Source organism: Dermacentor andersoni, chromosome 11 (genome assembly GCF_023375885.2).
Source record: "Dermacentor andersoni chromosome 11, qqDerAnde1_hic_scaffold, whole genome shotgun sequence".
In the NCBI taxonomy this organism is placed as follows: domain Eukaryota; kingdom Metazoa; phylum Arthropoda; class Arachnida; order Ixodida; family Ixodidae; genus Dermacentor; species Dermacentor andersoni.
Window position 1 is genome coordinate 49483408 of NC_092824.1, and position 13003 is coordinate 49496410.

The window sequence follows — 13003 nt, forward strand, 5'->3', positions numbered from 1 at the left end:
AGAGAGAGAGAGAGAGACAGAATACAGAGGAAGGCAGGGAGGTTAACCAGAGGTAATTCCGGTTGGCTACCCTGCACGGGGGGAAGGGTGAAGGGGGATAAAAAGAGAAAGAGAGTAGAAGGGGGGATAGAGAGAAAGTGAGACGAGCACTAACAAAGCGCGTACACTATAGAGCGGTAGTGGGCGGCGTTCTTAAAGTCTATCGTTAAGTGCCGTAGACCTCAGGAATCTTAATAACATGAGTAAGGCCTTCAACGCAGATGTTCTTTCAGAGCACTGACCTAAAGCTTTCAGTTCTGATAGTGGACGATTGTTTAACTGGTCCAGTACTCTGCACATCACTTGTCTCTGAGCACTATATCGCGGGCAGACACAAATAATGTGTGCGAGCGTCTTGTCGCTGTTGCATGCGTTGCATGTGGGGCTCTGGGCCATTCCAATAAGGAAAGCATATGAGTTCGTAAAGGCAAAGCCTAGCCACAGACGGTACAGCTGGAGGCCAGAGTTCCAAGAAAGCTTAAAGGGCATTGAAGATGAACACTAACTCAGTTTAAACAAGTAAAGTATTTTTTATACGCCCTATTTTTATTTATTTGCAAGAAAGAGGCTGTTTATAACAAGGACAAAAAAAAAATGAAGGGCAATTTATATTCCACTTTTGATTTTCTGGCTTAAACCTCAGCACTGGAATGTCAATAACTATAGATTCCAAAACATTTTCTCGTATTCAGGCCATCCCAGTTTTATGAAAACATCTCGAAACTTGATAGGCTGAGTCTCTTGTTTCTTTAGAGTACAATGTAGTCGTTCCTTACCGATAAACAACTAACTACACTAAAAACCTCATAACAAATTTCCGTGCAACATGAAAATACCTTCGTTATACAAAACATTTATTATAAGCATACATGCTCATATTGACAAAAAGTTCATTTTAAGTTGAATCCGTTACATTTAGTAATTCTTTATATTTGTGCTTATTATATCGAGCTTTGATGTAAATTCTGTAGATGCTGTCAGAACCCACAATGTGACATTGCCCCGACACACTCACTTCAGGTTGAAGCTGCCATTTGTGTTCTATTCTCGCTCCTCTCTTTATTACCAAGTCACCTCTCACGGTAAGAATGGCTATTTTGCTATTGCAAACTTACTGCAAAACAGCTAAACTTAATATGTGTCCTTAGTGTGTAATATGTGTCCTTACCTCGCATAGCTATAATAACCTGAATGCTTCCAGTTAAGTCGCATTCGAGCCAAATCAATCTTCACACATCTAGGCATTCCTTGCAATGACCATGTCGGTTTCAGAAAATCCCACGGACCCCAAGCATTCGAAGCTCCTCCTAGCAGCACACCTGACGTGGTCACTCCATAAACATTGTTCTGCTAAGATCTTCACTAGACTGTTACAAATTCTCCATTTTCCGCCACGCAATTGACACCTGGAATGGTAAGGTGAAAAAAATTTAGGCTAGTTGGTGGGTCATCCTAAATGTGCTTTAATTGCAAGCCTAAATGTAGACAGAGACAAGAAAACAAGAAACAATAGCACTGTCCATGTTGTTCCTTCTGTGTCTACATTTAGTCTTGTTCTGTAAGCATAATTGGAATGGTCTTGATGGTACATTGCGTGAACTGCCAATGGACGAATTTCTCACCAAATTATCTCTGTTTTCCCTTATTTTAGACTCTTCGAGCTGTGACACTGATTCTTGCTATCATCTGTGATCTAGAGATTAAATTTCTTTATAGTGTTTTGCGCTTGTTTCTGTTGATGTCTTTACCGAAGCTTCGCTCTCCGATTCCATTTTTTGTCCGGTCTGAAGCACTTTATATAGCCCCGTGGTCACAAGTGTGCGGACCAGGGGTTTTACGGAAAAAAAAGTGAATTCCTTGGTGACTCATACTGACAACATGAGAATGGCAAATGCACAGTGATGGTTGGAATGCCAAGTCTCAGTTTCATTCTTCAGTTTGAGGTTACATGCCAAGGCATCGAACCCCTGGTTAACGTACTTTTGATCACAGGTGTATTCACTCCTGCAATGCATTGCTGCATATGATGCAGTATTTGTAAATAAATGAAAAGAGATAAATAAAACTACAGTCAGTTGCCATTAATTCGACATCAAGTAATTAGACTTTTCCCTTATTTCGAAGGCACTCCAACGTCCCTGCGTGAAACCATACATTGGCTATGGAGGAGATACATTTTCAGTTCTAAAGCAAAAGCATGCTGCTTTAGTTGATTCAACACCCACTGGCACCTCCTCATGCACGAAGTGGTTACTAAAAGCTGAAGAATACAAGAAATTCAGCAGACAGTGCTACCGATTCCCTAGGCGACAACAGTGAAGGGAGCAACCTGTCCTCCACTGATGATGACGATTTGTCTCATGTCCTAGTTGATGTCTCTTCTGAGGATGTTGTCAGCATTGAGGATAGTGTTTAGGTCTGTGGGACACTGACCAACAATGACATATGTAGTACTTGTATTACTGTAACGGAGTGATATGACAATGACAACAGACTACTTCAAGCAATAAAAAAGATTCGCATCCATTCATTTTGAGGCCATTTGTTAATTAGCACTTCAGGATAACTTGACAAGAGCTTCCAGACCCGCAGGGGTCAAATGAACGGGATTCAACTGTACATGTGAAAAGCTGAAAAAGAAGGAGAGACAAGAAAAGTAGTCACCTCCACACCGTGTACGGTGAGAACTTTCTTGGTGGGTTCTGGCGGTGGCTCCAGGCCTTCCTGGCTACCCTGGCTGGCACTTCGGCTCAGCTGAGATGTCACACTCAGGCGAGACTCGCGTGACACCGACTTGGTCACCGCCAGAGGACTGCGCTGGGGGCTCACAGCTTCCAGCGAAGGCTGCACGCACAAAAAGAAGGCAGACATGCAATGGCTGTCGGAAGGACTGCATGATTGTTTGTAATGACTCTATTACTCCATTTCATACATAGTGGCCAACACCACAAGAAATGAGCGGAGGATTTCGGCGACGAATGCATCTCTCAATGGCCATCAGCCAAAGTGGCATACCTTGCAGAGCAAAGTTAAGCTTTAATCAAGGGCAATCATTTTCAAAGACCACTTTTGCTGAGACTATCACATTCACGAGAACACATGTGTCCTGCCACCGGACGCATCAAAGTGCACAGCCAAGAGCATCTCTGGCACTGTGCGAAGATAGCACAGCATCAGAAATTCTGTCAGCTTTATGTGTCAACACATCCAGTGCCGAGTCACCCAAAGCTTTGGGAAAGTGATCACCCCGATAAGGAAACAGCTTATAGACAACAAGACAGCCAATAATGATGACGATGGCCACGAGGATCCCCAGCACAACAATGACAACATGCCAATTTACGGGGGTGGTAAGCAAATAGAGCTTCGCTTTAAAAAAGGGCAGTTATACGTAGACTAACGAGGATACTTATTCTGTCAAGATGTACAAAACGAGTACCTCACCTGAGGTGAGAGTAACCGTGGTGAGGGCTCCTGGCTTGCATCATCAATGCTGTCTTTGGGCTGCACATAGTTATTGGCGCATTGGCAAGGTGATGACAGCACTACTGGCATTGCACACAATGTGACAGCTCAAATACAACAGCCATGCGCTTGTGTTCTTATATATATATATATATACCCTTCAATTGTTCATTATCAAGTCACGTCACTTCCCCACTCAACACCGGCATGTATTGTAGGTACTACGGTACATGAGCAAAAACAATGCCCCTCCAACGACGGTACTTCGACGCACGGAAACATTATCTTCATCTTGTTACCGGCTGTAACGCAAAAAAAAAGATAACAAGACCAGTCCAACATAGAACTCAACAATGCATGAAAAATTTATTCCCTAATGTGTAGGGGGTGCACTAAAACATGAGCACTCAGTGAGGCATGCAAGGACACATACGGGAGGGAGCACATGTGCTTTTGTGTGCCTTGCCAAATATTTTTCAGTTAGCGCACCTCCTGTACAGTATGAATTACCAACTTGTCCAAGAAGCAGCACTCGTAAAGTTTATTTCCTAATTTTGGTCTCCATTTTGAAAGAAACCACATAATAATGAAAGTAAAAGTCCGAATACACTTTCTCTCAATGAATCGTCTAACGTTCATTTGACACGGGCAGCACAGAAAATGACGTTAAAAGCCAACTACATCAAAGTTTTGGACCGTGTAAAAGGCTAGTTTAAAAAAAGCACTGGCCCAGCAATTTTGATTTGTCTTTTCTGTTGCAACAAGTAGCCAATGATCCAGCTGTTACGGCATGACACCTTGTTTGCTTCAGTGTGCAACGGTTTATTATATAGAGCCTTGTTTATAGTGAATCGCCCAAGTTTGAATTTCAGTGAGCAACCAGAAAGACAGTACATCTGTAAACGCAGGTGGTCACGTGATCGTACAAAACTGTGATGCAAATGCCGGTGCGCGAAATTCGTTGTTGCTAGTTGTTTTTCTCTATCTACGTACACACATGCTGCACAATGTTCTCGCCATCCTTGTCATCGTCCTTATTTCGTCATCCAGCGGCAACAGTTTTCTGCAAGCGGGGGTTACCGCCACACTAGAGATCGTCAGTAACTTTTAGGCCTAGGCATTTTCAAACCAACAGCCCTTCTCACATGGCAACCCTGCTGAAACGATTGCTTGCCCTTTAGCAGCTGCCGATAGGTGGTGACACAGGTACATGCTAGCGAGTCTTTCCAACAGCTGGCTTCCCCGCATATGAAGCCAAACTCAAATTTTTTTCTTAAAAACCAGGCAAGTAAGAGTGCTGTGTGTTACAAGCTGTTCTCAACATAAAGTTTCTCACTATATTACCTAGAGGGAAATCTGGCACTACTGAACTGTGGTATGCTTGGGAATGCCGGTATATTGTGACTTCGGATCGGCATCGTTCTCGGATAGCCAGGACACCTTGAAGACGCACCTGGCAAGCACCGTTCCGTCTCTCACAGCGATTCATTCTTTACTAAAACAGCGCGTAATAAGCTGTTTTAGCTTTATTATTACACAAAAACATGTTTTGTTTAATTATGAGAACTTGTTATTGCATGTACAATTACATGAAACGTAAAAAGTATCAGCGGGCTGCTAAAGTTGGAGGACAGACGACAAGATTCTCGCTTGCTTTGGAACAGTTTGTCGTCTGTTCTTGTTTTTCTTCACTTGGTTATACAGTGTAGGTGAGTAAACTTCATTAGAAGATGTAATATGGGGGAATGAAAACCTTTTATGAAGATTTTACTTTAGGAACGCATTATTTGTGCAGCCATATCCACGTTTTAGATGAAGCCTCTTAAAACACCAGCCAACACAAGCCTCGCAGACACACATACCGTCATTCCCATGACGGCATAGCACCCCTTAGGAAACTCCCATAGACGGTGGCGCCAGATTTCCCTCTAGGTGTTACAGTGAGAAACTCTGGTTCTCAGTGACAGCACTGGCATCCGGCTGCGCATTTTCACTGACGCACTGGTCATACGGTCTCCTCAGTGATCCAACACAGGCTGTGTTGCCAGCTGTTCTTTGATTGTGATTTGATACTGAAGCCACCGTAGCACGAAAACCGTTGCGGAACTTCTCTTAACACCTTCGTGGTAAAAGGACACGCCAAAATTTTACTGCAACTCTCACCGTGGGTAGGAGAGATTGTAGCCTGAACTTGACATGGGCCCCAGTGTTCCGAATCACCTCTACAGCTCGGTCGTGTGTCGCATCTCGGAGATCAATGCCGTCCACCTGCGTTGAAAGCATTTGACTCGTGAGCATAGGTACTCACCCACATGCATTCTCACGTCCCCTCACACTCACTGGCACTCACTGCCATTCATAGTCGCATCTACTCACTATGATCTAGACATGAGTATTCACTTACACTCATACCATGTCTGTTTACACTCACTACCACTCACTTACGCTCATAGTCACACTTACACTCATTGGCAATCACTTCCATTCATACTCACGTCTATTCACTCGCACTCGTGCAGATCTCATTTACGTGCTCTGAAGAAACCTCGCAAAATATGAAAGAAGTTATGTCACTGCACACTTGCACATTTAGTGTACAGTGTTCTCAACCTTGTTTCCAAAGAATGAAGCCCACATACCCGTCATAACATCCTTTTAACACAATGTGCAGTGCTGTGCTCACACTTCTGTCCTTAATGAACACAACACTTTATGTGCATCTAGTGAAATTCTGTTTCATTGCTTTATTAAAGCGAAAGCTTTACTGGCCGCGAACTGGCGATTTCGCCGTGGCCGTGCTCCGAGGAGGCACATGACGTCGTTGCGTTCGCCTCCGCTCGCTTCGCCTGCTGCGTCGCATGCCTCATAACATGTCGGAGGATTGAAAAGGAGAGCTCGTGTGTGCCGCAACCACAGTTGAGGCGGCAGTATGGACAGCGACAATTCTGATAAGCAGGAGGAGACCTGGAACCGACATCGGAAGAGATGAAGAGGACATGAATCGCCCAGGAAACAGATGAACAGCGCGCCGAACGACTGGCTAAACGCCGCAACATAGCTAGACAACCAGACTAACCTGAACTTGCAATCAAGATTACCCAAGGCTAACCATGCTATGCCTTAGCTTTCGCTACGTATATCCCGGCATTGCCGAACTAAGCCACTGCCAATTTTTTACAGTTAGTGTCAAAGGGTGCCTAAAAACTGAAACTAGTTCTTTTTTATTTACAAGATCCTCAGTTGGCCAAACATCCATTTCTTCACCACATTACTTCGGAGAGCACACAATACTACCAACTCTTCTCATCTCTGCCATCAGATGTGGCTCAAGAGTTGGCCGATGTTGATGCCGAGCCACAAGGTGACATGCCCTGCTACCAACGGCTCAAGCAGAAGATTTTGGCACGCACAACGACGACCAAGCGTGTGCGCCTCTAGCAGCTCTTGCCTGGTGAACAGCTCGCTGACCAGCAGCATGCGGATGCTTTTGGGCGAGCGTAGAACTAGCATGAACAGCACCCTGCTCAAAGAGTTGTCCCTGCAGCATATAACCCAGTCCATCCGCCTCGTTCTGGCTGCTGCGGGGGCACTGTCCCACAATCGCCTTGCTGCATTGGCTGGCAATGTATATGAGGTCGTCTCTCCAACTGTAACAGCTGTCTCCAAGATCCCAGACCTTTCTGCTGTTTCAAGGTTAGAGGAGCATATCAACCACCTCGCTGCTTCCACAGCTGCTCTTTAGACGACGTCATGTTACCAAGACTCTCTGCGCCCAAGGCATTGTTCTTTATGCAATGACTTGTGATGCCTATCGAGTGCCTCTTCCATCTGCTAGTGCGACAGGATGTTCAAGCACAATGCCAGGAAATTCACTTCGCCTTGCAGCTAGTCCGTAAACGGCAAACGAGGTCACTGCCTGTGACCTCACTCCTCAACCTGGCTGCCTCTTCATAATTACTGTCCGAATCTCCAGGACGAGGTTCCTCATGGACACAGGAGCAGAAGTAAGCATGCTGTAAGCATCAACGTGGATTTCCGGTTAAGGTCTACAGGACAAACGCTACGTGCCACTAACACTTCATTGATAGCCATGTACAGCCTCTGTTTATTAACTATTGAGCAGGGCCTACGTCGCACGTTTCAGTTGGTGTTCATAATAATAATAATAATAATAATAATCTTTATTCAGTATAGTTAAAACAGTACACAAAACGGAAGCGCCGAAGCCACAAGAGGGCTTGTGCGGCGACAACCGGCTGCCGCGGCAATCTACGCGCCACACCAGAACTCCATCAAAGCTGGTTGTGCATTTGCACAACCATCACACATTATCAAAGATGCACTGATAACATCAGTACATATTACAGGTTCTCTAACGCTTGAACAGCAACTCTCAGTGTTTTGCGGGTGGACAAAGAAAATACATCGTCCGGTAGTTCATTGAAGATAGCAGGAACATAATAGCGTCTTGTTGCTTTACCGTAGTGAGTGCGCACTCTCGGTTTAAGATAACGAGGAACATGTCTCAACGGTACCGGTTTCGTATTTATGTGCCTGTATGCACTGCTCCAAAAATATTTAAGTACTACAATTTGTTTAAAAAGATTCTCAAAAGAAGGCAAACCGGCTGTTCTAAAGACACTGCTGGGCAAATTCTCCTGTGGCATGTAGAGGACACTTGTAGCGATGTTTTTCAAAATCCTATTAACTCGACATTTCCATGTGAAAGAGCAGTTAAAAAAACAACACATACCGTATCTTAAAACACTATACCCCAGAGCCTGGGCGATTAGTTTTCTGGTAGAAAAAGGCATCATGGTTTTTAAATTAAACAACAAACATGCAACACTTCTAAGTTTCTTACAAATGTGGGTCAAATGAGTATTCCACGTCAGATCACTGTCTATGTGCACACCAAGATACTTAACCGACTGGACGCTAGCTATAGGTTGACAAGAGCACAAAGAGCAATATGAAGGGTGTAAATATATGGAAGCGACGCTTGGTACATCTTTGTGCGGGTTACGAAAACAGACAAGTCTGGATTTGGTGCTATTTATTTGTATTAAGTTTGAGGCAAACCAATCACTAACTTTAATAGCGTCCTCTTGAAGGTTAGCCAGGGCACATGAAAACTCAGGGTTGCTTGACCCTAGTAAAGTGTCATCGGCATAAAGGAATACGGTGGATGCTTTCACGTGGTCACATATATCATTCACATACAAGTTGAACAACAAAGGAGATAAGATAGACCCTTGCGGGACACCGCACACCAGACTTACCGCGTCACTGCAGATAGGCCCAAACATGACTACTTGTGAGCGATTGTGAAGATAGTTTTTAATTAGTGACAAAAAAGGACCCCTAAATCCATATGAATACAGTTTAGAGATTAAAATTTGATGATGTACTGTGTTGAAAGCTTTTTTCACGTCCAAAAAAAACCCAAATGCCACCTCATTGTTTTCCAGGCTTTGGTGCAGTAAATCAGAGAGATTTTCTAATAGCACCTGTGTTCCAGACCCACTAACAAATCCGTACTGACTCACACTCATTAGGTCATGTTTAGCAACAAATGCATTCATCACAGAAAGTACGTGTTTTTCTAAAATCTGGGATATGCAAGAAAGAACAGAAATAGGGCGGTAGTTGGCAATATCATTCTTTTTCCCACCTTTGTACAGAGGAACAACGCGAGCACTCTTCAGTGAATCTGGCCATGTACCAGTTGCAATTATGCCATTTAAAACAAATAGCAGAACATGTTTCAGAGCTGTAATGTTTCTTATCATATCAGCTATGAAAATGTTGTCATGTCCGGCGGATTTATTACGTTTCAGACTAGACAAAATGCTGAAAAGATCAGATTCTGTCATAAGAGGAAGGAAGGCTGATGGCGATACACTGTTTTTAATCTTTGTCAAGCTCAAAGTTTGGACTGCGACCCGTTGCTCAGCCGAAAATACGTTATTGAACTCATTAGCCAAAATAGGCGTCACTACACCGAAATTATGCTCCACTGCTTCTTGGACGGACAAGCGTATGTTACCACGTAACTGGTTTATCAGAGACCAAGTGTTCCTTACGTCGCGACGAGTGTTGTGAAACTGCTGAGCAAAGAACTTCCTCTTTGATAAGCGGATAAGCGCAGTTACCTTATTTCTGATGCAACGATGTTCTGCTCGAAGTTTGTCATTTTTTGGCGCCCTGCGGCATCAAGACCAGAAAGTGTCCTTTTCTTTGATAGCAGCCAGGATTTCCGCAGTCAGCCACTGGCAGTCAATTTTACGTTTCTTCACAACCAAAGTTTTTTTGCACGCTTTCTTTATTTCGCCTAATATCCTGACCAAGCTATTGTACGCAATGTCGTTAGTGTTATGATGAGGAAATGAATCCCAATCATATTCAGTGACATGATTATCGAACTTTTTTTGGTCTAGAATGGTCACAACACACCTGGAAGAGTTAGCGTGCTGCATAGAGTCTGTTTTCATAAGGCAACACGCAATGTAATAGTGATCTGCCAGTTTCTGTCTGATTACAGCTCCGGACACAGAAGAAATGTCCGACGCATGGACGTTAGCATGGTCAATGCAGGTAGTTGTAATGCGATCTGCCCACGTAGTCCACCCCTTCATTGGAACCGACTCCGTTTGGCCTGCTTGAGTATGTGCGGATGCGTTATGGACTCCGCAACAGAGCGCAAACTTCCCAACAGTTATCACTGAGGTGATACGCAGGCTCCCAACTGTACTTGGACACGTCACCCCAGTCACAACACTACCTTTGTGCTTCCAGGATTGTGTGAAGGTTCTACGCACTGCACCTCCTTGCATATTAGGCCGCAACATCTTTGTGCATCCTGACCTCATTTCTGCGACTCAAGTCTTTCTCCGGCGTGATGCGTTCAAGGCACGTTTGACACATGCCTACGATGGGCTGTTTTGGATCCTTCGACGAACAGCCAAATCGGCAAAGATTCTTCAGAATGGTCGCGAGGAAGTCGTCAGTGTGGACAGCGCGAAACTGGCCTATCAAGAGATGCCTCATCACACCTCATCAGTGGGTATTGATGTCACCACAGTCACTTCCCCGTGCACAGCAGAGTTGGCATCGCCTCACAGTCGTGTATGTATTGATGTCCCATCCAGGCAGAGGGCCCTGTAGTGGCTGCTTCCGACAGCTTAAGGAGACTTGCAGAATTAGCAAGCATAACAGGCAAAAGAGAATAAAGATGCGCGTTTTGTGGCTTGCGCACAAGCCCAAACCGAAACGGGTGGCAGTTAGGCGTCGAGGTTAGATGTCTTGTCGTGGTGCGCTGTTCCTGCAAACATTACGGAAAACTAGGTAGACTACTTCATCACCACGCAATAGAAAAAAACACAACATAGTTTATCAGTGGATACCAGGCCATTGCGGCATCTACAGAAATGACCGTGCAAATGAGGCCGCCTGATCTGCTCATGATGGCCTCCACTATGTAGCTATACCGTTATCTAGAACAGACGCAACTACAGGTTTTTGTTTGCCCGCATGTGAACTTACACTTTCACAGTGTAACTTGATTAAGTTTACTAACGCCTGTCTCAACAACTTGAATCCGAATCTACAGCTACGTCTTTCATCAGGACTACCTAGAGCTGAGGAGACGCTTCTGAGCTGCTTGTAGCTTGGCATGGCCTTCACGTATGCATATTTATTTTGGATCGGAATAGCCAACAGCCCTACATGCGATAATTGTAGCTGGTAGGAAACAATCACCCATCTTCTCTGTGAGTGTCCCCGTTTCGGTGTGCCCAGGAAAGAATCTTGACTAATACCCTTTGTCGAAAGAAAGGGTCCTGGGACTCTGGTCGAGACTTTCCTCAGCACAGAAGACTGTGAAAGCGTTGTTGCGCTTCTTGCGGAGAACTGGTCTTAGAGACAGACTTTTTTTTCCTGCATATTTTTTGCTCTTCTTTACTTCTTTTGTAACATCTCTTTTCTATTATCTTTTACTCCCCTTACACCCTTTCCCTACCATATGGTAGCCAGCCATTCTGAGAACTGGTTAGCCTGCTTCCTTCCTAGGGAGAGTTGGCAGGTATGTAAACGGCTTATGAAATACGGGTTCCACTGACCTCAAGGATACGATCGCCACGGCCAAAGGCGCCTAGCCTTCCTGCTGGACTGTCTGGCAGCACATTCTTGACAAAGATACCGGATACACCGCTGCGGCTGTCGACGTGCCCGCCGTCCTGCGAATGCCGGAACAGGTCGACGTGTCCGCCCACGATGCTGATGCCCAGGTTCCGCTGCTGAGGCAGCTCGCGCACCAGCTCAACCTCGCGCTCGGGTCCCCACTGCTGGTGCAGGGGAGAGGACGGCTGCAGAGTGGGGCCGCCAACGGACGGCGACAGCAGTGGTGATGGCGTCCGTGCCGGCCACGGGGGCTGCGGGGAGGCACTCGGGCTGGGTGTCGAGGTCAGGCTCCGGCTGGATGGGACCAGCAGCTCTGCACAAAAAATCCCATGGACTTCTTACTTAGTACCTCAGACAGTAGTGTGGAGAGATCGCATCTATATATATAGCAACATACGAGCACATATGAATGGCTGGAGAAGATGGAATAACAGTCGACTTAATCAAAAATGGAGGAGACCTACTGCTTGAAAAACTGGTGGCTCTATATACGAAGTGCCTATCGACTGCAGGGGTCCAAGAAAACTGGAAGAATGCCAACATTATACTAATCCACAAAAAGTGAGACGTTAAAGAATTGAAAAATTATAGGCCCATTAGCTTACTTTCCGCATTGTATAAAATATTCACCAAGGTAATTTCCAATAGAATAGGGGCAACACCCGACTTCTGTCAACCAAGAGAACAGGCTGGCTTCAGGAAGGGATACTCTACAATGGATCACATTCATGTCATTGATCAGGTGATCAAGAAATCTGCAGAGTAGAATGAGCCTCTCTATATGGCTTTCATAGATTATGAAAAGGCTTTTGATTCAGTAGAGATACCAGCAGTCATAGAGGCATTAGGTAATCAAGGAGTACAGAAGGCATACGTGAATAACTTGGAAAATATCTACAAAGATTCCACAGCTACCCTGATTCTCTATGAGAAAAGTAGAAAATTACCTATAAAGAAAAGGGTCAGGCAAGGAGACACAATCTCTTCAATGCTATTCACTGCATGCTTGGAAGAAGTATTCAAGCTATTAAACTGGGAAGGCATAGGAGTGAGGATCAACGGCTAATATCTCAGCAACCTTTGGTTTGCAGATTACATCGTCCTGTTCAGAAACTCTGGTGACGAGTTACAACAAATGATTAAGGACCTTAACACAGAAAGTGTAAGAGTGGGGTTGAAGATTAATATGCAGAAGACAAAGATGATGCTCAGTAGCCTGGCAAGGGAACATGAGAGTTCAGGATCACCAGTCAGCCTCTAGAGCCTATGAAGGAGTATGTTTACCTAGGTCAATTACTCACAGCTCATGAGAAACAAA

At 44.8% G+C, this 13003-nt stretch overlaps 1 protein-coding gene across 2 annotated transcripts in view; it reads right to left on the reverse strand.

The window, feature by feature from the left end:
* The window catches only part of LOC126517967 (multiple PDZ domain protein-like), a 301027-nt gene that overhangs the window by 161633 nt on the left and 126391 nt on the right, over nt 1–13003 (reverse strand). For both annotated transcript variants that reach the window (XM_055064300.2, XM_050167791.3), the window contains exons 20-23: nt 11625–11998; nt 5668–5772; nt 3484–3543; nt 2704–2883 (exon numbers count right to left, since the gene is read on the reverse strand). In XM_055064300.2, the coding sequence (XP_054920275.1) occupies nt 2704–2883; nt 3484–3543; nt 5668–5772; nt 11625–11998 (719 nt within the window). The remainder of the gene's footprint in view (nt 1–2703; nt 2884–3483; nt 3544–5667; nt 5773–11624; nt 11999–13003) is intronic.